The sequence below is a fragment of the Eimeria acervulina genome, genomic scaffold (genome assembly GCF_000499425.1).
Source record: "Eimeria acervulina Houghton genomic scaffold, Eah_scaff8, whole genome shotgun sequence".
Taxonomy (NCBI): domain Eukaryota; phylum Apicomplexa; class Conoidasida; order Eucoccidiorida; family Eimeriidae; genus Eimeria; species Eimeria acervulina.
The window spans coordinates 1-24,704 of record NW_013549594.1 but is presented as its reverse complement, the minus strand read 5'-3'; the positions used below and the strand labels follow the sequence as shown (position 1 = coordinate 24,704).

Below are 24,704 nucleotides of genomic sequence, written 5' to 3'. Positions count from 1 at the left end.
GCTCCTCACGAATATTTTCGTGTGTTCTCCTTTGGATGATCAATGCTTCTGCGCGTTTTCCTCTTCCCAATATTTTTGTGAATGAATGTTTTTGCGTTTATCCCCATTGATGTTGTTGAACGTTTTTTGTTCAGATATTCTTGTGAATGTCGTCCCTCCTCTTAATATCTCTATGCATTTCCTCCCGTTCTATTGATATACACACGCCTATATATACTTGCGGCACCTATCGCCGTTTTAATATTTATTTTCCTCTACCCCCTGCGTTCCGTGCACTCCGTTTCGTTTTTCTCTTCGCAGAAAAAAACGTTGATAAAAGGCGCAAATGCCCACAAACACTAATAAATTTCACTTGCCTCCATTAAAACTTGTGATTCTTTCCTCTCCTATTGATACGTTGCGTGTCATTCTAATCCGTGTATTTTATTTCGTGTCGTTTCAGTGTTTTTGCGTGTTTTCCGTTTTCTTATGGATCATTTGCGTATTTCTTCCATGCTATTAAAATTCCCTGTACTTTCCCTTCTATTACTAATATGTTTTGTTGTTTTCAATGCGAAGGAAGAACGTGTCTACTGATAACTCTGTTGCCTGGTCTGCCCAGCGGCCGCTCGCGCCGCCGCGTTTGCTGGGCTCGCAACTCCTACTCCCCTTAATTTCTCCTCCAAATAAACCAATTAAATACAATTAATTAAATACAAAAAAACGTACTTAAAGCCTTATTTCCACGTAAAGGACCTCCAGGGAGCTCGCGGGTTTCGCCGTTGCTGCCCGCCAGAACCCAACCTGCTAAGGGGGCCCCTGGGGGCCCCCCACCGCTTCGTCTCTCTGTTTTCATTGCTTCCCTTATCCAATGGATGGGCATTCTCTAGAAGGGGGGTCGTCCTGGGGGCCCCCTGAGGGTACCTTCTCTCATCCGCCGACTGGAGAGACACCTGAGTCAGCTACTAGTCTGGAGAGAGAGGCTCCCTTTCAAGGGGGTCCCCTAGGGGTTGCCAGGACCCCCGCGGGACCCTCCCCGGCAACGCGTAAGGTGTGTGTGTTGGTGTCTTCTGAAGTTCATTTTTGTAGCACGAGTCAAAAGGGGGAAAAGGAGTTCGTTGCTGAGGCTGGCGTGTCGCTGTCTTCCCTTTTAGATATGCACAGGGCCTGCAGGAGCTGCGGATACACCCTAGAGTTTGTGACGCCTTCAGGGGCCCCCCCGCCCGTGGGTTCCTTTGGGTCGCTTGAAGAGGTGGGATTGCTGCTAGAGAAGCAGCGGGAGGCGGACGCGGAGCTGCTGCTGCAGCAGCTACAGCACCCACAGCAGCTGCGCAAGGCATCAGCAGTAGACTATTGCTGCTTGCTGTTGCCCCACCATCTGGGAGCAGCAATAGACCTCTACAGCAGCGCCAACACGGGGGCCCTCATCAAGGAATTCGGGGCCCTCAAGAAGCCCGTCGGGGTGCTGGGCTACGGCGCGTTCGCCCTCTGTGCGAAACCTCTCTCAGGTAAAGATAAGGGTTGGGTGATTAGGGTTTAGATTATAGGGTGTAGGGCTTGGGGTGTAGGGTTTGGAGAGTGGTTTGGAGACTAGTGTGTAGGGGTTGGGGTCCGCGGTGTAGAGTTTGCTGTTTAGGATCAAGGGTGTAGGGGTAGGGTGTAGTGTCTTTAGGGTTTAGGGTTTACGAATGGTTGTTCAGGGTTTCGGGCTGAGGAGGAGGGCTGCTGCCGCCCAACAGCTTGCCTCCTGCATCAGGCCTAAACCCTATACCGTATGCCCTAAGCCCCAACTCTGAAGTGGTAGGGCTTTTGTCTGCAGGCTCTGAGGCCCTCCCGTTGGCCGGCCGCCTCATATCCACAGTCCCTCTCGCTGAGGAGGCGCGGTGAGCTGTCGTGGCTGCTGGCTCTGCTGCTGTTGCTGCTGTTGCTGTTGCCGTTGCTGTTGCTGTTGCTGCTGCTGCTGTTGTGGAAGTAGCTAGCAACGCAGCGCCGTTGGGGGCTTTTCGTGCATGCAGTTGCCACACCTGCATGCTGCGCATTGGCAGCCAACTTGCCAATGGCCTCTCCTCCCCCCGTTCTTTAAACGGCCCCAAATGCATGCATGCATGTGGCTGGTGTCTCGTTATCCCCGATGGGTATATATGCCAGCAGGTGGACGCCGCGTTGCGTTTGCATGCGAGCTCTTCAGTTTGCTGGTGTGGTGCGGCCTTAAAAGCGCAGTGCATACAGCTGAGCGCTTCCAGATGTACGAGCAGCTCCCAGCAGCAGCACAGGTATATCAATATGCTGTTTGAGGCGTGTTTGCGTCATTGTGTATGCATTCCGTGGGGCGTACAGGCACCCGTACTTCGGGCTGCTGCCGCTACACCTCGAGCTGCACTTTGCTGCTGAAGGGGCTCAAACGGCAGCAGGCCTCCCGGGTACGGAGGGCCTTGTCATCGACGGCCAGCTCGTCTCTGCAAGCAGCGAAACATCCACTGAACTCCTCCTCAGGGTGCTCATCCTGCTAGCTTCCATGCAGCAACAGCAGCAGCAGCAGCAACAGCAGCAGCAAATGCGGCAACAGCAGTAGGTCCAGCCGCAGCGGTTGATGCTGCAGCAGTAGATGCCACAGGGGTAGCAGGTGCAGCAGCAGCAGGAGGAACAGTAGCAGGTGTAGATGCAGCAGAAGCGGCAATAGCTGCACAGCTGCAGAAGGCAGCTGTGCAGCTCTTTGCCTTTTTCTCTTTCAAGGCTTTTCTGCTGCTGCATGCACCTGCGCGGTGCTGCTGCTGCTGCTGGGGTTTAGGGTTCGCAGCGTACAAACCCTAGACCCTCAGAGCTTAACCTGGTGAAGAGTTTAGAAAAGATGCAACTTGACCCTAAAACGACCTCAGGAGTTCAGCGGCCGTTCTCAGCCTTGCAGTTCTGGGTCTAGGGTTTAGGGTTTAGACGCCTCCTGACCTCTTTATCTCTTTTTGCCGCTTTCCCCACCTTTTTCTATTCGTCTTTAACTTCCTACTGAGTGTACATCATTGACTCTGTCTCCACTGATCGCCTATGTTTGCTTGTTGGTTTGTGTGCTTGTCTTCATCTGCCTGTCTCTGTCCCCGTCTGTCTGCCCCCTTTTGTGTCCTCGTCTGTCTGTCTCCGCATTTATCCCTGTCTATCTCTGCGCGCCTCTTCTCTGTCTCTCCAAATCTCGTGAAAACACTTGGCGGTGCACAGCGGCAGCAGCGGCAGCAGCAGCAGCTACCGCTGCTGCTGCTGCTGGGAAGCGGTGGAGAGTTCAACTCGTGCAAGCAGGCCAGCAGCTGCTGCAGCGAACGCCACAGGAGCAGCAAAAAAATACTAGCGGCGGGTTTAACAGTACAGTTGTTCGTTGCAAACTGCTGCCTGTGGTGCTGTTGCTGCTGCTGCTGCTGGATCGAGGGGTGCTGGTGTGGCACGGTGCTGCAAGAACTATAAATGCTGCTACCAATGCAGACTGTGCTTCTCTCTTGCTGCACAAGAGGCAGCCTTTGCCCCACAGTGCATCAAGTGGTAGCACTTCTGTTGCTGGGGGTGGCTGGCGCTTCATCATTTGTCAGTGAATGCAGCAGTTCTTCTTGCTGCTGCGGGGGACGGTGCAGCAACTGCTGCAGCTGCTGCAACAGCCGCAGCTGCTGCTGCTGCTGCATCTGTTGCAGCAGCAGCTTTCCCTTTCGGTCGTTTCGCATGCACTCTTATTTAGACATTGAGCCCCCAAATTAGCTTCTGGAGCCTGTCTCGAATGCATTGGTCAGGGTAGAAGACCCTCCCTTCTTGCCGCGCGTCTGGGAGGCCGTCTCCTACCTCCTCTGCTGCAGCAATTAAAGCTGCTGCTGCAGCTCGCTGCGCCACAACAGCAGCACCTTCTTTGGCAGCTCGCACACGGGCACTTCCGCCCCGGTGCAACGCAGCAGCAGCAGCGCGAGCTGCTGCGCGCGCTGCTGTTGCTGGCTCCTGACTCTGCTGCTGGCTGCTGCTTGTGCTGCTCCCTCGCTGGGCCTCCCAACTCACAGTGCCAGATGCATTATAACTAATGCCGACGGCTACGCCAGCAGCAGGAGAAGCAGCAGCAGACGAAGCAGCAGAAGCTGCAGCAGTTGGAGAGGCAGCAGCAGCGGAGCGCTGCAAGCAGCCTGGCTGCAGTAGCGAGGGACGGCGAGAAGCGCGGGGGGGCTGCACCAGCCCAAGGGCATCTGAAGCTGTTTCTCTTAGCCCGATCGTCTCTCTCGTGTTCGATGCCCAGATGCTGCTACTACTGCCGCTGCAACTGCCGCTGAAGTTCTCGGGACGCCTCATGCTAAAGACTCTGTGGAGCTGAGGAGACACATCTACAGCAGCAGAACTGGTAAGGGCCCGCCACAGCTGCTGCTGCGGCTGCTGCTGCTGCCCGTGTCGGAGCTCAATGCAAGGCCAGCTGGGGTGAAGACACGGTACAGATATCCATACGTCTGTTGCTGCTGCAGTTGGAGTAGCAGGCTTCCCCTCGGTGCGTCCTCCTGCTGCTGCTGATGGTGTTGCGCCTCTCGCGGATGAAGCAGCTGCAGCTAATCCGTAACCCACCTCTGCTGTAGCTCTCTGGTCTTGAGACAGAATGTGTTGACTGCGGGACGGCTGCAGCTGCAGCTGCTGCTGCAGTGTTGTTACTTGCTGCCGCTTGCTGCGCCAACCGGAGCGCGCAGTGTCGGTACACCTGCAGAGCGCAGTTCCTGGTGTTGCCGCTGCTGCCCTGCTGCTGTCCCCTTGTGGGCTGAGCTCGTCGCCCCTCATAAATCTTCCAGTGCCTAGAGAGACAGCATCAACAGGGCTTTGCCCTGCAGCAGCAGCAGCAGCAGCACGAGTAGAAAAGAGGGGGAGGCGGTAAGACGCATGCGTTGTTTGCTTGGATGCTGAGCGGACCAGGTGTATGCGCGGCGCGGCTCCTGTGTCGCCCCACAGTCTGCTACCGCTGCCACTGCTGCTGCTGCTGCTGCGCTTCTGCCACGCCGACGGCAGCAGGCGGCTCTGAACCTCCCCCGCCTCTCGAGGAACCTTGCTGAGGAGACTTTCTTTGATGGTGTTTTTCCTTAGCCACTGTGGGAGGTTATTACTGCTGCTGATGCTGGCACTGTTGCTGCTGATAAGGAACCCCAGGTATTGCAGCGGAGTCCAGGGCTGCCCATCACGTGGAGACACAGTAGCAGCAGTTCCTGCGGCTGCTGTTGGTGAGGTAAATGAAGTACTAGGGGCTTTTTGTTGGCTCCTGGGGCTCTTGCGGAGGGTCACAAGCCTCGTATTCAAGCGCTTAAGCATCATCTTCTTGCTTTGTTGCCGCTGATGCTGCTGCTGCTCCGCGAATGCGGTGGTCTCACGCACAGTTTGCAACCCTGCAAAAGCACGCACAGCCACAGCGAAGCAACAGCAGCCGCAGCTGCATGGGATATGTCCTAGGAGACATCACAGGGAAACAGCAAGGGAAAACAGCATGCACAGCAGCAGCAGCAGCGGCCCACAAAGCATCAGGAAAGCGATACCGGGGTGGTTAACAGCGCGTAGAGCCCCGCGGTCTTGACCTGGGTCATTCGGAAGTTGCGCAAGTGTCCATACATCTCGTCTGCTGTTGCTGCTACTGCTGCTGATGAGACGCAGCTGTTGCTGCAGAGAACCACCGCTTTCGCTCCTTATCCTCCATTTCCAAGTGCTAACACTGTCTGCCTGGACCCCAGGTCTGCTGGCGCTGCTGTTGCTGCTGTTACTGATGCTACTCTGTTTCGAGTTCCGTGGAGTTACGGGCAGTGCAATTGCAGAAGCGACAGCAACAGCAGCAGGGGCAGTAGCAGCAAGTGTCGTTGATGCTCCTGCTGCTGCTGCTGCCCGTGGGGAGCACCTTCGGATGAAGCTGCGCAGCACAGTGGGGACCTTTTTGAGCGGTTTGCTGGACGGCGCGGGCGTCTCCGCAGCCTTCTGTTGAAGCCCTGTACCTTCTGCAAGGCGGATAGTCTCCCGGATGGTGCAGCTGCTGCTGCTGCCTCTGCTGCTGCTGCTGTGGCGACGGCGGCGACGGCTCTGTCTTCCACGAAGGGATGGGAGGCTTGCTAGAAGCTCTCTGTAGGTGAGCGAGGGCTCCAGGTCGGACCATGCTGTGACAGCAGCAGCGTCTGCTGCAGAGTTTGCTGCCTCTTCCTCTCTCATGCAGAAGCCTGCCGAACGGCAGCGCCGCAGTTGAGTGCTTGGCCCCTGCTTCCACCCGTGCTGCTGCTGCTGCTGCTGTTGCAGTTGCTGGTGTTGCTCTGGCTCTTGCGGCCTACTGCCGTCTCTATCGGGTTGGAGACGCTGGCGGAGTTGGCGGAGCCTTCTGATGGTATTGAGGAGGCCTTCTCTAATCTTATGGAAGAAGCTGCTATGGCGTGCTGCCGGCGCCGCCGTTGCTCTGCTTTTGGTGCTACTGCTGCTGCTGGAAGCTGCATGGGGGGAATCTGCAGCGGCGCTGCGCAGCTGCGTTCTGACCTTCTTGCTGCGTTCTTGTTTGCTCTCTTGGGGCACTTCTGTGCCGCTGCATGTCTCTGCTGCTGCAAATCCACGGAGTTTGTCTTGCTGCTGCTGCTGCTGCGGGTGTTTATGCTGCTGTTCTGCAGGAAGTTGCTGCCGTTCTGTCTTCAGAACAGCGGGCAGAGACTCGTTTTCTGCCGCCTTCATCTCAGGCGCTGCTGCGCCGGTTGCTGCTGCTTCTGGAGCTGCCTCACCTGATTGGGTTTCTGGTTGAACTAATGCTCTCGATGCAGTGTACGCGCAACAGCCGCAGCAGTTTGCTGCTTCCAGACGCAGCAAGTAAGGCAGTACGGTCGTTGAAAAGACGCACCTGCTGCACTTCTCCTCCGTACTGAATAGCAGCAGCAGCAGCAGCAGCAGAAGCAGCACCAGAGAGGGGCTGGAATCCGTTAGCAGCCTGTACAAAACGTTGTGCCTGAGTAGAGTTTTAGAGCCTCGTGCAGTGGTCACTGTGAGCCAGCTAGCCGCTAGCCGGCTAGCTAAGCAATCGGTGGCACTCGCTACTGCTGCAGCTGCTCTTATCTCTGCTGCGGCCCCCTGAAACTGCATGGCTGCGGAAACGCCGGGGTTAGCAGCGATATGCTGCCGCTGGCTGTCCATGGCTATCTGACACATGTGGGGCATCCCACGTGGCTAGCTGGGATGCTTGGCTAGCTGGATGTAGCTAGCTAGGTTTCCTAGCTGCCTCTGGAATTCAAGCAGAATACAGGCAACTCACCGCAACACAAGATAGTGCAGTACCGACCACAGAGCAGAAAATGCTGCTCCGCTGCGTAGAAGCAGCAGCACGAGAGAGACAGCAGGAGGTCCCTGTACAACTTCACTTTCTATGAGGATCAGACAAACCACGACGACGCAGCAGTAGCCAGCAGAGTACACAGCAAAGAGAAGTCCGGCGTGGCGCTGCTGCTGCTGCTGCTGCAGAGCTGCTGCTGCAAGCTGCAGCAGCAAAGGGCCATAAACCACCAAGTCCTCGACTGCCTGCTCGTGGAGCGACAAGAGCTGCAGCTGAAAGGGTACGTCCAACAGGGAGAGGCAGAGCCTGAAGCAGCAGCAAGTGGAAAAACGGCTCTTCCTAACCCCTGAGTAGCGGCTGCTGGAGCAGCAGCAGCAGCAACGGCGGTGTACTGTTGCAGTAGCAGCAGCAACGGCTGTGTCAGTCGCCACGTGCACTGCAGCAATTCGTAACGCACCTCAGGTGGAATAAATACGACAAAAAGCGCCGCATAGGTGCACTGGCCTGTCCGCCGCTGCTGCTGCCGGTGATGCTGCTTCTGCTGTTCTTTTTGTTGCTCTTGCTGCTTTTGCTGCGGCTGCTGCTGCAAGGAAGAAGCAGGAACAGAGCGGCCTCTGCACTCATCTGCAATATCAATCTGAAAGCACCGTAGAATTTAAAGCCACTGGAAACATACTGCTGCTGCTGCAGCTGGTTGCGAGCAAGCACCCCATCCAGAGCCCACCAAATGGCAGCAGCAGGCAGCAGCAAACTGAACAGCCCCCACAGCAGCAGCGCCGGCCTACTGCAACTGCTTAAGCGTTTGCGCTCCATCCAGCCCACTCGCCAAGCACAGTACTGCCTGCATCACAAAGCCAGAGACGTTCTAAGCAACAGAAACAGTAAAACCCAGGAGTTTGAGTGCAGCAGCAGCTTTGTCCTCCCCCCAGAGCATCTGGTACTGAACTGCTGGGCTTTCCAGCTACACATAGCAGGAACAACGAAACAAGGACAGCAGCAACAGCAGCAGCAGGGACTGCTGGTTTGATCTGCTCACTTCTCAATTGCAGCATCCGCAAAGCCCAGGGTCAGGCGCTGCAGCGGCATGGGCGGGGGAGTGCTGCGGCGCGTTACCTGTACCAGCAGGCCAGCAGCAGCAGCAACTGCCGCTGTGTGCTGAAGCCTCAAAAGGAGAGCAGCAGCTGTTGCTCTGCAGCAGATAGCCAGCTGCAGCAGTCGCCTTTGGCTGCTGTATCCCCTTACTGAGTCTCTCTTGTGGGCACAATGCTTCTCTGATGCTGCTGCTGCTGCTTCGTTGGCCCCTACTGCAGCTGCTGCCGCTGCAGCATCTGCTCCTCTTGTCTGGGCAGCCTCATCAAAAGACGAGCTGGTGGTGTTTAGCTGCCCTTTCACTTGAGTGGCTGACTCGCTCTGCCTTCCTGTTAGTGTTGCTACTGCTGTTGGTGTTGGGACTGTTACTGCTGTTTCTGCTGCAGGTGTCGCCATAGTAGTTGCTGCTCCGGAAACAAGAGTTGCCGGAGTGCGGGATCCAATCCAAATGGCTGCCTGTTGGCTGCTGGGTGAGTTGCAACTGCTGCTGTCGCTGCTGCTGCAGCAGCTACCGCGGTTTATTCCGCTGCTCCTCAGGGCTCGTTGTGTGGAGCGTGGGTATACCCTTTGCTGCTGCAGCGGCTCCCACGGATGCGGGAGCCCCTCGAAAGGTTTGGCGGCTTGCTGCTGTTGCATCTGCGATGCAACAGGAGCAGCAGTGGCTGCTGCAGACGCGAAGGGGCCCGTCTGCAACCCTTGCTGCTCCCTCCTAAGGATTTCCTTTGTCAGGACGAAGGCAACAGCTTCCTGCTGCCTCTCTTCTTTCGTCGGGGTCCTCACCTGCCTCTTTCCGTACATACACCGCAGGGGCCCCTGCCAAATATTCCCGTAGAAGCGTTGCCTATCCCCTGCTCCCTGCTGCCAATGCTGTAGCAGCTGCAGCTTCTGCAGCTGCTGCTGCGGTTGAACGAAGGCTACACGCGAGTCCACACGAACAGTTTTCAAGCTGCCTTTCTTTGGCGTTGCTCGCCAACCTCTTGTGGCCTCTGCTGCCGCTGGTCTCGCAGAAGCAACTGCCGATGCCGCTGCGTCTGATGCCGCATTGCAGATTATTTGCTGCAGCAGATGCTGAGGCAAAGCAGACCCTCCTGTGGTTTGCTGCTTCCGCCACTGCTGCAGACGCCTGCAACAACCTCGCCAACAAGAAAGCAGAAACATCGCTGCAGTCGTAACGGCTGCAGCAGCCTAGAGCAGCAGCAGCAGCAGCATCGCAACAGCCGCAGAAGCAGAAACAGCAACAGTATGATGGAAGCACAGACGTACACACGCACGTACTCACACGCATGTACACACACACACACACACACACACACACACACACACACACACACACACACACACACACACACACACACACAAACTTGTGCAACCGTTTGGCGCACGGAGTAGATGACTGACAGGAAGGGCAAAGAGAGCGGGAGAGCAAGCACAAGACCTCAGATGCAGCGACGCCTTACGCTGCAGCCTCCAGGGAGCCGATAGCCCTCACTGCCGAAAGGCCCGCAGACACATCATCTCGTCTCGTACGCGGTTGCATCTCCCCCTCTTGCTGCAGCAAGTGCAGCTGCTCCTGTTCCTCCTGCCGCTGCAGCCGATCGAGCTGCTGAAGCTGCTGCTGCTGCCGCCGCAGTGCATTAGGCGCCATATGGCTGCGATCCACCTGCTGTTGTCGCCGTTTGTAGTCCTCGCCTGCAGGCGCAGTTAAAGCCGAATCCTTAGCAGCCGCAGCGGTGCCGGTGGCTGCTGCAGCAACTGCAGGAACTGCAGCAGCAGAAATAGCAGGTTCAGACGGGGCTTCGTGTTGGGTGGCCATCGATGCACTGTAGGAAAGGCGCCAGCAGCAGTCCCAGCAAACGTCGAGAGACTCTACAAAAAGACTGTCTATCTGATCCTCAGCAAGCCGCTGCCGCAGCCACTGCAGCCTCTGCTGCTGCAGGCGCAGCTCTGTAGTCCAGCTGCTGTTGCTTGGGGGAGCTGCCGGGGCAGCAGCAGCAGCAGCAGCAGCGGCGCCGCCAGAAACAGGATTAGCCGTCTCTCCCGGAGAAGCACACGCTGAGGGAGGAGAAACGGAAGAAACTAGCAAATCACCTGTTGCGAGGCCAGCAGCGCTCGAGCTGGACATGTAAGTGCTACTACAGCAGCTACCTCTCCTGCTGCTGCTGCCTAGCCCCAGTGCACCAGTAGAGAGGTGAGGAGCCGCCAGGGTTGCCCCTCCTGCTACTGCTGCATGCAAGGACGCTGAGATCTGGCTGTTGCTGCGGCACAGGCTGCTGCAGCTGCTGCTGGCTCCTCTTAAATGCTGCGCCGGGAAGGGCCCCTTGTCTCTCGCTGCGGGGGCTTGCTTCCGCTGCATTTGCAGCAATTGCGGCAGGTGCTGCTGCTGCTGCAGAGATCGTTTTCCTGACCACCTCTTCTTCAGCGTCACTGCTCTGGTGCTGCGAAGGACAACCAGCCGCTTCGCTGCTTTCTTAAGGACAGCAGCAGGGCTCCCCGTCTTGGCCACTGCAGCAGCACCTGCTGCCGCAGAAGCAACTGCACACGGGGTTGCTGCTGCGCCTCCAGCTTGATGGGTTGCTGTGCCTGCCGCTACTGAAGACGGAGCTGCACGGCCCCCCGCCGTTGCACGCTCCATCTGGGGACCCCACGTCGGTTTGTAGAGAAGCTCACGACCAGCGCAGTCTGCTAGTTGCACCCCGCTGCTACTCCTGCTGCTGCTCCCTCCTTGAGGGGCGCTCCCGCGACGGGGCTTTGCACTTGCTGCTGCTGCTGGTGCCGCAGAGGTAGCCGCAGAGCCGCTTATGTCTGCAGGAGGCAATTCCAGGCCTCCAAAGCGCCACAGCTGGGCGGTCTCAGCAGCAACGCCAGCTGCTGCTGAAGCTGCGGCTGCTGCAGCAGCAGCCGCTGCTGTGGCTGCTGCGCCCGTTGTTGCAGCTCCTACTGCTAAAGGCCCACCAATCGTTGTTGCGTCTAAAGGGTGAGGGGGAATCCAGGCAATGGAGTGCCGCTGCCTGTGCCGCTGCTGCGGTTGCTGATGCTGCTGCTGCTGCTGCTGCTGCTGACGTACAATGGCAGGTGGAGAGGGACTCAGCCTTGGTAGGGACTGCCGTCGCGGCGTCGGCATGTGCCCCTGGGGGCCCTTACCTGTTTCTCTGCCCTGCCAATTCGTTACCGTTCCTGTTCGTGCTGCTGCTGCTACTGCTTCAGCAGAACTCCGCTGCATCGTAGAGGGCGTCGTGTGTTGCCGCCTGTTGCGAAAACGTGCCTGGGTGCTTCTGGCGTCCTGCAGCGCCGGTGGGTTTTGCTTCGGCTTATGCTGCTGGATGTGATGCCGAAGTTTCTGCTGCTGCTTCTCGTGATCCTGTTGTTGCTGCTGCTCGAGGTGCTGGTGGCGTTCAAGTTGCGGATGAGGTTGGGCATCTTGCTGGTGCTGCAGTTGATGGTGCCGTTGGGGCGGCTGACAACTATGAAGGGGAGACTCGAAGAGTATTGCGGCAGTAGCTCTTGCATGCGGAGCAGCCAGTGCTGCTGTCGCAGCAGCCGCTGCATCTGCTGCTCCTGCTGCCGCAGCTCTAGCACCTCCAACGGGGGCTTTGGCGGAGGTGTATGGAGTGGGGTCTGTAAAGTGTGCCTGTTTCTGCTTATGCAGCTTCTGTAGCTGCTGCTCCTCCTCCTGCTGGTGCTGTGGTTCCTGGTCGAAGACCTGGTGCGGGCGTTTTTGCTGCTGCAGCTGAAGAGCTTGCTGCAGCTGCTGACGCTGCTGAGTCACTGGTGCTGTTCCTGCTTGAATCGAAGAGCAGCTGCGGGGGAGAGAGCTGTCAGCTGCTCCTGCTACGCGTCGCCTCGCCTGCTGTTGGTGTTGCTGCTGCTGCAGCAGCGGAGGTAGAGGAGCCCTGAGGTTCCTAGGGAGCCCATGGGCTGAAGAATACACTGTCCGCTGCTGCTGCCCAAGCTGTTGCTGCCGCTTCTGCTGCTGCCGCCTTACGTCTAACAGCATGCCTGCACTGCCGGAGCTCCGCAGGCCTCTTCTGCCTGAGTCTGCCGCAGCAACATCGTCGCCAGCTGCAGCTTCTGTTGCGCCATATGCTGCTGAAGATGTTTCTACAGCAGCTGTGAGTTTTTCTACCGCCGTTGCAGCAGAGGCGTTACCAGGAGGTGCAAGAGCAGGGTCAAAAGCAGCAGCAGGAGCAGCAGCAGGAGCAGCCGTTGCATGAATGCGCTGTGCCTTAAGGACTCTGAGCTCGTACGCCTCTAGGCCTGGAAGCACTGCAAATGCGGACTGATACGGCACCAGCTCAGCCACAAGCAATGCCACAGCCTCTTGCCATATTCGCGTGCAAAGGCACCACCCCAGAAAGTTTGCTGCTGCTGCATGCAAGGTACTAAGGACTTGATCATCAGCTCCGGCGCCCCACCGCGCCGCCTGCGCAGCGCATGTGGCCGCTGCTGCTGCTGCGAGCAGCAGCAGCAGCGAAGGCGAAAGGCCGGCGAAGCAGTAGAGCCCAACGGTGGCAGACAAATACGGGGCGCCGTAGAGCTTTGCGGGAGTGAGACCCAGTGACGGAGGACCGACTGTAAGAGCAGCAGCAAGAGCTGGCAGGAGCAGCCCCAGGAGAAGCCACAAGTCCGTTGCAGGGATTGAGTCGCTGGCGGCATATGGGCCTGCAAGGGCCAGCAGCAAGCTGAAACACAAAGCGCTCCCTATGGCCACAACGGCAGGCCCCCAGACAGGGTGCGGAGCGATTGAGGGGGAAGTTTCCGCTTGCTGCAGCACAGCAGCAAAGAGAAATCCACCATACACCGTCGAGACAAAGGCCGGCAGCAACAGAGCCACGGAGGCGTCTCCTGCAGGAACATGCAGCAGTTGCGCCCTCATCTGTGCTGCTAGCCAGTTGGTTGGCTAGCTGGCTAGCCCATGAGCTAGCCAGTGAGGGACAGAGCCGCCTGCTCGTACAAGGGAATACCCGTCAGCTGGGCTGAAGGCAGCTGACAGCCAGCAGGGGGTTAAGGGGGGGAGAAGGTAGGATGTTGCATGAGCAGCACGATGAAATAAACACAAAAACAAAAACTGTAAGGGGAAGAATGGGTCAGTTTGCTGCAGAGGTCGAAACAAAGAGGGAGACACCCTGTAGGCGGGCGCGCGCGATTTCACCGAGCAGCCGCAGAAATGTCTCGGTGGGTTTCCTCAAGGGCGTGAGAAGTAGAAGTGGCTAAACGATTACATGGAGAAAAAAAGAAAAGGGGCGGCCTATGCACAAAAACTTAAAATGTAAGCACAAAGCGCAGCCGGTCCGCTGACGAAGGCAGCCGTGCACCCCCGGGCAGCGACACACCGGGAGAAACCCTGTGTCCCACCTTTTCAGGAAATCCTGCAGGGAGGCAGCGTATATATTGATATTTTCAATTATTCTGATGAAGATGGAGGGACTAACAGGCTTTGTTTCAGCTCAACAAGAATGGCGCGCGTAAACCTGAAACCGGGGGGCCCCCACTAGGGTATCGAGCGACGCCCCCATAAGGGCCCGCAACGCAAAGCCTTTTTTCTTCTGCCTTTCCGCACCATTTCTAGATTAACTGTTGCAATTCAAAGGAAAATCCGTCAGATTTGGGGGTGATTTCCGAATACGTTTGCCCGGGGGAAGCGCGGTTCTGTGTCACAACACACCGTGCACGCTCGTCACCACGGCAAGTCGAGGGTGTTTCACTGTCTCCACAAGGGAGACGGGATTTTCGAGAAGCATTTCCACGTGTAGATTGTGGGGCTTAGCAACCCGAAGCTCGACTATTTGCAGCCACAGAGCACCACAGCGATGCATCGCATTGGAAGCCGTGGAAGAGCTTGAAGGCGATATCAAGAAAAAGGAGTTCTTCAAAATGGGACCATGTGCCTGACACTCGACTTACGAAGGAAAGAAGAGGCAGCTCGGGGGTCCACAAAGAATAAGGAGCAGCGAGACCGAGGGGAGTCCAGCTGTAGCAAGCTCTACCGGAGTTGCAACACGTACTTCTCCTTGCTTGCAGGTTGCTTACTAAGGGCGAAAAAAGCGCTTAGCAATTGTCTACATTGTTGTTGCATGCAACAAAAGTGCAGATAGCTAATCTTGCATGTGGGGCTGCCTTGCGGCAGGGTATAAAGCAAGCTGCTTTTTAACTCATGACAGGCCAGCTCATCTCCGCACCAGCCCCAAGGTGTTGGGCCGCTGCGTCCACGACCCCTCGACGCTGTATAGAATGTAAGCTGTCTCGATTCGTTTGATTTAATGGCGGCTTCCGACGATCACCGGGTACGATTTTGGACACTCGTTGCACATGTTAGCGGCGCATGCTCCATCGGGAAAGATGTCAGCAGCGAACCGAACACCCACAGCTGGCATTCCTGCTGCACAGCACAGATTAGCCGCTAATCCGCTTCTTGAAAAAGGCTCGAAGAAGCATTCCCATGCGTGCTCCATAAAATCCCCAAAACATAGCCATTTCCTTCTCTCCCACAGTGGATGTTGTTCCGGATCTGCCCTCCAGTGGGGGGACGACAACAAGCTGGGCGCGTTGTCGCATGGATACAAGCGCAGTATCTTCACTCCATGCAGCTGGAAATGCTCCTGCAAACGGCAAATGTCCTGAGGAATGGCTCGGCGTTTTCCTTCCAGATATGACTGTCACCGCGACGCTGGAGCAGTGGATAAGTTCCGTGCTTCTTCGAAAATGATTGTTCATCTTCAAATGTACCTGAAACGGTGTTGTTGACATCACTTTTCTCAGGGGAAGCACGACAATGGCGTCAATATCTATGCACGGATACCACTTTTCTGGGACTTACCAGGACTATGGCAGCTTTCTTTGATGCTGTACGACGTAGGTTTATTACTAGGTGGATATATGAATGGGCTACGGAAAAATACAGAAGAATAAACGAGCAAAGCCACATCGAGAAGTATCAGTCCTTGGACGTGAACCCAACCGTGGATTCGAAGCTTTTTTATTGGTGGTCCGCATGAAGGGTCTCCCCTGGAAAAGGGCAACCGTTACTTGGTTGGGCTGGAGAGGGAATTAGGGGGGGGTGAAATTCCCCCGAGATAAAGCCTGTAGATATTGGGTGCGAATGACACTCCTGCCCAGACAAAGGCAAGCAGTGATAACAGGCGAGAGCCCCCAAATTTGGCACTTGGAAGGCCGGGGGGAAGCACCGAGCGCCGCACTTGCTTCCTGTGCGGAATGCAAGCACGTATTACCCGTTACTGCGAACGCGCAAAAAGGGGTTAAGCAACTGGAGAAGCTAGGCGGTGAACAGAGTCATCAGGCGAACCGCTAAAGGCTTATGAACGAGGCCCTGGCTCCCACGCGAACAGCGGCGCAGTGATGGGGCCGAAGGTGGTGAAACTTTTAACAACACAATTAAATTGGGAAGCTATGAATTGTCTAAGTTCGCATTGGCGCTCACACAATTAAATTGGGAAGCTATGAATTGTCTAAGTTCGCATTGGCGCTCAGGAGTGGCCAACGGTACTAGGGAGAGGCTGCGAAGAGGATCGGATACCTGAGGCCACAGCGTGGAGGTGTAACCATCTATGTATTCGTGGAGGTAGTCTATGTGATTTTGCCTAGCTGACAGCACGCATGATACTATGATCGCCAAAAATATGGGAGAAAAACTGAGGGTTGAGTTCACAAACGGGCTATACTACCATTCGATGAGGCCATCAGGAGAAAACCCTAAGCATGCCGCGGGTGATTCTGTGGAGAGGGCGCAGGCCCTCTCCAAAAGATTGTATTGAGATTTATGTGCCGCGAAGGAGTCACAGATTGGATATTGCAGCACTCGTAATAGCATTTGCTTCCTCCACTCTACGAAAACTGGAGTCTGTCCCCAAGAGGACAGCAGTGAGGAAACTCTAACACAGTGTAGAGGCTCCGCCGGAATTTCTCGTGGGCCATACACACGCAACTAGGCGCACACTGATGCCTTGTGCGCCACGCACATGCACGTAGACGCGCACGAACACAAGCGTGTGTGCTGTTTGGGCGCGACGGGGGTGCTGGTCTATGGTGGTCTTTTGGAGTTTGTGCGTGTAACTCTATTTGTGTGAAGGTTGTCTATTGAGGGTGCAGCAGGCGCTCAACAGTCGTCTACAGTGTTAGTGCAGGCAAAGAATGGCGCTAGGGTAGTGCTTTATCTGGGGCTGCCTTGCAGTAGGAGTTGCAGCACGGTGCGCTGCTACCTTGGACAGCCGTCCTCCTCTTTGCACTATCCCCAGGCCCACATGCCCTTATGCCCAGGACGTTTGGTCTGCTGCCATTTGGAAATTCATGCATTAAATCGTCGACTCAACTGCAGCTCACGACGGTACTCTAAAAATTTCGACGACCCTCGTTACAGCAGACAGTACTTCGCTCCCTGAAGGCGTCAGCTGTCCCCCCCGCAAATGCACGGTGCCCTGGCCAATAATGATGCAGTTTCAGCACATCCGGGATCATCCAGCTTAGGAACAAACCGACGTATACTGCCTTCACCTCTTGCCATTCTGCATGCGACGAGGGATCTACAAGAGTCCGTCACCTTATCAGAGAACCCAGGTTAGCTGAATGTCGAGCTACAAAACGTAGAGTTAAAGTTGTTAGAAAGGCGCCTGACCTCCGCTTCAATGGCCAGGCGTTCTGGGCACAGCTTTTCAAGTGCCTGCGGCTCAGGTACAGTAGGCCACCTGATGTGATTTTCAACGCTCTTCATCGCAACTAACGGTGCATGGCGCCTAATTGTGCTAGCACAGTCGAACCCCCTTTCCGCTGCTTTCACTAACACTGTAGAGATATGTTGTACTTCTGCTTGCGTGCAGGATGTCTAGCCAGGCCAAGCAAGTCTTCCCTGCACCAACTGGGCAGGGCGCGTACACGAGGGACGTCCGTTAGCGAGCCGAGCCGAATACTTAATTGCACCTTGAAACGAGGAAAGTAAATTTCCTCACCTGGTATCATGGTAACCGCAGCACAACAACTACGCTCGGATTCGGGATCTGCGCATGGAAGTGCTGCAAAGCAACGCTTCCAGGCACTGGTCCATCGAGCGAAGACACAGCAGAAGCGTCTCCAGCAGAGCCTCCAACTTATTTACCAACTCTTTCTTTGGGTTTTCTTCCAAAAATCTTAATTATGCTCAGGCTATCTGACAAGAGTTATCCACTTCTCGTGCGTGTTCCTGTAGTGACCTGCGCAGCGGCAGCCCTGGGCCCAAAGTATGGTGGGGCCAGGGGACCCTGTGTAGCAGAAGCAGTGGTCTCATCGCTGCATTGATATGGCTATCTGGAACGAATTTCACCCATTTTTCCGCCCTTGAACAGTAAACGAATATCATTACTGTGGGGGCCGTGCATAATATGCAGCGGTTTGCCGCCGTCTCTAGCCAAGTCAAGCGTGCAGCAACTCCCGGCAACTACATTTAATTTTCACAGGGATGATTACCTCTTAGGATCAAGAAAATCGTATTTTATTTCCGTCGCCGGTGGGAGTAGGAGTAGGACTGCGATTTCAAGTCTCCAGGGGTTGTCGTGTTGTCACCTAATGCTGTCTTCAGTATCAATTGATATCATATTTAGGGGCCAACTAGGGAAATATTACAGGCATTGTAGTTGCTGTCCTTCTGGGCAGTGGTGGCACCGTATCACCGAGAAGAGGCCCATTCTCGTGCTGTATACCCCTCCTTTGGACAATTTCTCACAAAGCATCCTGAACCGCTACTTTCGAACTCTTACGGCGAATCTACATAGTGTTGTGCCGTGAGTTGGGAATGAATGGAAGCAATGTATGTGCACAGAACCCCGAAGTAGAAGGCACCATTGTTGAAATCCCGAAGATGGCAGCTCCCCAGGATCGACAGAATGAGAGGACGGTGGGGAGCGGCACGCTTATTCCACAGATTAATTTGTATGACAAGGCAAACAAAGTCGCTTACTTTGGAGACAGCGACCTGGCAGCCTCTTCGCATATCGACTTTGAAAAATATGGCAGGGGAAATCCACTCCTTGGGGAATCGGAGAAGCCGGCGCGTGCGTTGTTGGCTGCACTGACAACATTACTGTCTTTGACCGTGGTCGCATTCCTAGTGAGACAATGCTACACTGGATTGCAAGTTCTAAAGCCAAAGGCAAGTTCAAGGCTGCTTGCAGAAGCGCCAGAAGCCTCCGGGAAGTCAGGCGCATGCCAGGCAGAGGTATGTATTTGACATTATGAGCTGAAACCCGGCAAACTGGTGGCAAAGACTTCACGGTCCTAATATGTAGTATCAGTACGATTTCCCTCTGTCAAAGCAAAATGTCGCCGCAATGCAAGCGCATGCTGTCTTAGTTCAACCTGTAGAAAGCACGTCTTGAAGGATCACTACCACACAACGCTCCTGACAACCCTACGAGTTGTCAGCATTCTTGCTTGGTGTGCTGTACAACACATCTTTGTAGACTCAAGAACTTGCAGCCCGTGCCCTTTCGCAAGTCGAAGAATGGCTAACTTCAAGCTACGGTAAGTAATCAAGAGCGGCTCTGTAAGTGGGTACGCTTGACGCACAGGTGCAACCGAACAGCATGGCAACTATGGGTTTTACCGACTCAATTAAGGGGTGACAAGCTCGAGTTCGTTCCTAGGTATGTTGGCTAGGCACTGCAGTAGATGGGTCGGTGGCGCTTCAGTGATAAGCTGGACTCGCTTTTTTTTCAGACGATTCTGTGGAGTTCACGATTGGATTTTTCGTAGTAAAGGCATCGGTCCAAATGCCAGGGGATGCATCATCGCAAGTAAGTACGAAATAGATTTCCAGTGTCGGCAGAATTCCACTGTAGCCTGCTTGCATTCTGCATAGTTGCCTTCAATTCGCCTCTCAGTTGATGATGCGCGTGTTCACCTTCAGGATTTGAAAGCACTCCGCAGGGTGAGCTTCTTGGCCGTCCAGAAGATGCACTCCTGGACGCTGGCCTGAGCCATTTGCCGCTTGTAGTGTGCGTGTACTGAGCGGAGATAACCTCCTATTTTGACGAGTGAGTGCTTTCCGTAGGATCTTGCGGGGACTGTTCAAACCATGCACCACCATTTGTCAATGGAAATGCCTTATCTACGTGAGGGTTCGTCTGCGAGTAAGTCGCCCAAGTCGCTTGATGCCTTCAGGCTAGCGCATGCGAGCATTGCGCGGTGCCTGCCTTTCCTGCAGCTGCTGTTAGATAGACGTGAAGATGCTTGCCCCAATCTGAACCCAGCGTTTCACTGCCTTGTCTTTCACGGATGGATGGATTGTTTTACTATTAACAGAGGTGAAGCGAATTGCCACAACTCCTGGGAACTCGAAGACAGCTACGGTTACGCTCAGCGTTCGCCTTGCGGATGATAGAGAGGTGCGTTTTGGTTCATCCGCCAGTTGGGGTCCAGGGGTAGATTTAACTAGAGCAATAGGGGCACGAATGTGAGTGTTGAAGCCACTTCCTCACTGCGGGTCTGTACCCGTTCTTTGTATTTCTTGGTGCCATCTGGTGGACGGTTATTCTCAGGTTGAACCCAACTCGTCAGTTTTAAAGACGTGGATGGAGGGCTTTTTAGTGCACACCAGAGGTAACTGGGGGGCTCAAGGAACCTAACTGAATAAAGTGCAAAAGAAGCACTAGGAATTAACAAAAAGCTCTGTTGCGGTCTTCATCAACGGGCCCAACTACGCTCGTTGCCACTATTTGTCTTATCCCTTTTTCTCCCAACAGAGGCAGTCAAACTGCCGACGGTGCTCAAGAATATGCCCGATGAGGTGCAGAGTCAGTCGAGTACAATTGTCTCGTCTTGCTGTATTGTCTACGCTATGCAGAGAAGGATGCCACGCTCGTGATGGGCCCAAAGTTATACAAAGTCAAGTACAGCGAACATGTGAGTTTTACGCGGCGTGGAAGGCAGATGCGACTTTCCGACTTTCGCCACAGATTAGCGGGCAGCAAAGAGATTAACTGGTGCTTGTGTCACGCTCTAGCTAATATTCTGGCTGCTCTGGGGAGGCACGTAGGTCCTTGACCGCAAATTTCATTGCTGCACATCCTTCCTCCCATAGACATATATCCATTCTGGACTATTCCTCCGTTTGCCCGTTCTGTTGCTTGATAATTGTGGCGGTGCTTTAGATATATTCCATTTGGACAACTTCGTCGTCAGATCCACTACTGCGCCGGGTGTGTTTTGAGGAAAATGAACTGCAACTCGACGGCGTTGCCTTTGCACCAACACCCACGCAGTCTTCTGTCGAGACGGAATTGTGGCACTCAGATTTCTGAAAGTTTAGAAGATAATCGTTCTCCTCGTAGTTTGTGGAAACTACGCGTGTGCGAAGTTGGTATATCTATTTGTGTTCAGGCGGCTGCTGAGATGCTCGATTCTTCATGGGGCGATGTGGAGACCGCGATATTTGGGCCAGCCACTAGTGGCCAAGAAACAGGTCCGGCTTATGAATTGACTACTTTTGTGCCGCACTTACGAAAGATCTTTGGTAGCATTTGGCGAAGGCGCTTCAGCATCCTTGCCCTGCCCTTTGCGGCGTTTGTTTTATGTCCGCGAGCGCAGAGTGGAAAGGATCAACCAGAGTGGGGAAAAAAGAAGCCAGTGTTCGTTTAAAAGCACGGGACTTGAGGAAGCGAGAGGTGCGCTTTCAATGCCGCATTTCTTGCACATTAGTGCATTTTGACCACGGCGCTGGGAAGAGATGTGATCCCACGTTTGTCGCCGGAGAATTCCACGGGCTCATGCCGCGCCTGTATATGTTGATGTCTGCTGTGGATAGGTTAAAAAGCTTGAGCGAACTCCCAGCACGAAGGCTGCTGAGATGACGCGGTGGATTGCTGGTGAAGGTGCGAAGTTTGGTAGGTATTTTCAAGATCCAGCCATTGGGCAGCTGCAGTCCGAAACTAAAGTAGTTTGAGGAGGTGAAACATAGGGGCCGGACTCAGAAACCTTTCTGTGGTGCCTATTATCTGCAATTCTCAGGCCAGGAAACTGAAAATGATCTCCTTGATGAAGCATTTCTTGGACCTCCAGGCCTAGGTTAGCACGAGCCTGCTTGAGGGCCGGACTTCGGTCGTTTTACACGGGGGCGGCGTGCGCATTCGCTTAGTGTGTCTTAGTTCAGGAACGGCGCGCTTTACTGTGAAAGTCTTTTGGATGCTGCCAACTGGAAAGTTAATGAGCCACTCGATGCCGGCCACATGACGGCAGCGCTTCGGAAGCTTTGAGGCTGGTATCTACTCTGTACATTGCCGTTGTGCTTTGCAGGTGGGCCACATGAAGGTTTTGGGGGCTCCCGAAGAAGCTTAACCTCACCAGGTGTGTACTGGGATGGAGCGGCGTGGCATTTCAAATTCGTTTGTCTGTTCCCCGAAAGGCTTTCCAAAGTGCTCGTGCCCGTGTTGCCGGATAAACCTGTAGGAATGTGAGGACGCTTTCTTTGGACCACTGTGCCCTATGCGTATCTGCCAATTAACACGTTTCGAACCTGCTGTGGACGCTCATCTCCCTAGCTTGGTCAACAGGGGTCCCTGTATGCCCTGCCTTATGTGCACCTGTGGGCTTCTTTTTCCTGTAGTCTTTTTTCTACCACCGTCCCGCTTTGGATCACTACCAGGTACAGTGGATTCCCCTTAATAAATATGCAACTGTAGAAAAGATCTTCTGCAGTGACTGAAGAGTGCTGGAGGAGTGTGTGTAGATATAGGTTCAGCTCATGGGGTCGTGCGCATTCACACGGACTTGTGGGGCTCCAGACTCCACAGGCACCTCTGAGGGCTTCAGTGCCTTGCTGATACTTAGCTGAGTGTACATTATTCGTACTCGAGGCTTGCTGTACCGGATGACAAGACTGAGGGGAGTGGCTTTGGTGAGCGCTTCGCTTCAGGCGTCTGCCGTGCGGTGTGTCGTTGCAGCTGGTTTAGTACCAAGGCCACCGTCAAGCACAGGTGAGTGTACTTCCGTAGTTGCCACGTTTTTCCCTTAGCTTGATACTTCGGCCGATCTTGAATTCTTTGTCAAGCGAGCCATCTGTTGTAGTAGAGTTTGGAGCATCGGTGTCAGCAGACGCCTTTAAAAACGGGGAGTGCGTCGGAAAGTCAGAGGCGATTCGCTCCCTTGTTGATGTGAAACAGTGTGTGGCAAAGTTTTGGAGATATCAGAACGTGGTCCATCTGCTCATGAATGCACTTGTGCGCTTATCCGCTCCAGAAAAGCCGATGCATGCAGCACATGTGGTGGCAGATGCATTACTGTTTGCGCATCAGCGTTTCACAGAAGAGCAAAAGCACAATATTCACAGATATCATGGGCTGTCCTAGATGAGTTGCGTTGTTGCGTTGCCGTCGCCTGTCGCTGCGCGCTTCGCAAGAAACTAAAACGCATGAGTGCAAAAAATGAGTGGCAGTGAGGTACTGTGACGATCTATGCTAAAAACGAGGACACCGAAATGGCAAGGTGGCCTTTGCTTGCACTAAATGCGCCTTGTGCGTCCCCTCCTGAGCTGCAGCGTCTTCGGAGCGAAGATCAGTACCAATTTTAGGTGCGTCATTTGTCCGGCCGGCATTCTATCCCAGATGAGTGGCGCCTGTCATCTGTATCGTTCAAAATTGATGCCACAAGCACGTCAGTGCCATGGGAGCGTCAAACATTAATTTTTTCGCCTACCTCTCGATAAGCTTTCAGGGCTGGATACCTATGTTTGAGGACTGCCGGAACTTTCGCCAAACAGATACATTGCGCCGATCTTTTCCGAAGCTATGCATGCCCACATTTTTGAGTGCTAAGGTGTGGTGGTACCCCTAAAAATGCTGTTGGGCGTGCATCCTCGTGCTGGTTGTACCTGCAGGCTTGGGTCGGTTAACGGCATCGTCCCCACCGTTGGCAGATGGTACAGTAGAAATTAACAGTGCACAGCATTTGTTTTAGACCAGAGTGAATACGGTAGCTTTCAAAGTTTGTAGCGCTGCAGTCCCCGATGATGCTCATGTTGCTTCAGTAGTTTCTTAAGTCGGAGTGATGGCGCCGAAGTGTGCGTAGGCCAATGCGCTAGTGCACGACTCGAGAAAAGTATAGAAGCGCGTGTATAGGCCTGCGCAAACGAGTGCACGAATGCCCCTCCTTGTGGGCCCTGTAGCATTTCTGTTTGATGCTTCTGTGGCTGTTCGCGCAGGTGTTTCTGGTGCGCGCCCAGCGTCAGCTCCTGGTGGGTGGACTGCCAGAATTCTCAGCTGCTCAATGAAAAATGCTGCCAGTTCGTTACTGTAACCCCCTTATACAAACTCGGAAGCTTGCCGTCTCCGATGCATCTCATCGTTCGTGCCTCCGGCTAGGAAGGTCATCAACGTTGCTGCAGAAGCGCCCGAATTTCTTTGACAATAACGGCCTCTACGCACGGCCGGTGGTGTTACACTACTACTGCGTTCGAGCCGTTCTACTTTCTTGTTGCGTATTTCATGCATTTCATCAGATGCCATTTGAACGGACAATATGTCTGTCATTGTGGGTGTGTGAAGGATGCCTGATTTGAATGTGTAGCTTCCTTGCTTTCTCCGTCCAGGTTCAGTGAGAACCCAAACGAAGGTGCCTCCTCCACGTGAGCATAGCACCGAACACATAGTTGCCAGGCCCGACGTCGCTTGCAAAACAGCCTTGTCGAACATATTTAGCAACTATCGGGGTCACGCTGGGTACACGTGGTAGTTCGTTAACCAGCTAGAGAATGCTGTCTCATTAGTTCGGCTAACGTGGTTCTACTGTTTCCACTAGCACACCTTATGGAGAGCCTACATGGCGTTTGGAGTTCGAAAAGGGCCAAACTTCGGGTATAAGATGCCATGACACCTGTTTATGGCGTCGGGTGAATCAGGCAGGAAATATTGCAATTCACTTGCTTTGTGGGTGCCTATCTGCTGTCGTACTGCTGCAGCTGCTTCGACGCGTGGACGTATTCCGATAGGTAGGTCTCCTGAGGCACGTAGCTTCATGTTCCGCATGCTTGGGGAGCGCATCGCCCATTGGCGCTACTATACTTCCGCTGCACTTGGTCTCTCCCGGAGACCTACTACTTCGAAACACTTTGCCTCAACACCTACGGGCTTGCCAGCTCAACTACACTTCTCTGAAGCTTGGGCAGATGCCGTGATGGAACCACATACGGTTCGCTCGCGAGTGGTACATGTTGTCGGAAATCGCTGCATGCATGAGTATATAAGCGTACTGGCACTTCGCCTTGTGAGTGTGCTGAGTCTACATGGTTTCTTCCTTGCGCTCGCAGCCCAACCTCCTCCTCAACACGCAGGTGAGTGCAGCGTACCTGATGAAAAGGCGTCATGCTCGGGCAGCGGGAAGGTCAGCATGCTAG

The 24,704-nt window shown here is 54.6% G+C and overlaps 3 protein-coding genes across 3 annotated transcripts; 2 read left to right on the top strand and 1 right to left on the bottom strand.

The window, feature by feature from the left end:
• Positions 1-850: 850 nt before the first annotated feature.
• Positions 851-2,551, top strand: EAH_00002400 (hypothetical protein, conserved; the record flags this gene model as incomplete). The annotated part of the gene is made up of 3 exons (XM_013394382.1): positions 851-1,487; positions 1,736-1,862; positions 2,317-2,551. The coding sequence occupies 3 exons, from the start codon at positions 851-853 to the stop codon at positions 2,549-2,551; spliced, it is 999 nt and encodes a 332-aa protein (XP_013249836.1).
• Positions 2,552-3,687: 1,136 nt separating this feature from the next.
• EAH_00002390 (hypothetical protein, conserved) lies at positions 3,688-13,211 on the bottom strand (the record flags this gene model as incomplete). The annotated part of the gene is made up of 7 exons (XM_013394381.1): positions 3,688-5,351; positions 5,478-6,844; positions 7,232-7,555; positions 7,707-8,000; positions 8,286-8,362; positions 8,492-9,461; positions 9,796-13,211. 7 exons carry the CDS (start codon positions 13,209-13,211, stop codon positions 3,688-3,690), a joined length of 8,112 nt encoding a protein of 2,703 aa, XP_013249835.1.
• A 4,968-nt stretch (positions 13,212-18,179) lies between these two features.
• On the top strand, positions 18,180-21,387 carry EAH_00002380 (hypothetical protein; the record flags this gene model as incomplete). The annotated part of the gene is made up of 9 exons (XM_013394380.1): positions 18,180-18,428; positions 18,781-18,841; positions 19,037-19,113; positions 19,858-19,918; positions 20,163-20,221; positions 20,699-20,780; positions 20,906-20,982; positions 21,123-21,201; positions 21,326-21,387. 9 exons carry the CDS (start codon positions 18,180-18,182, stop codon positions 21,385-21,387), a joined length of 807 nt encoding a protein of 268 aa, XP_013249834.1.
• Positions 21,388-24,704: the final 3,317 nt, after the last annotated feature.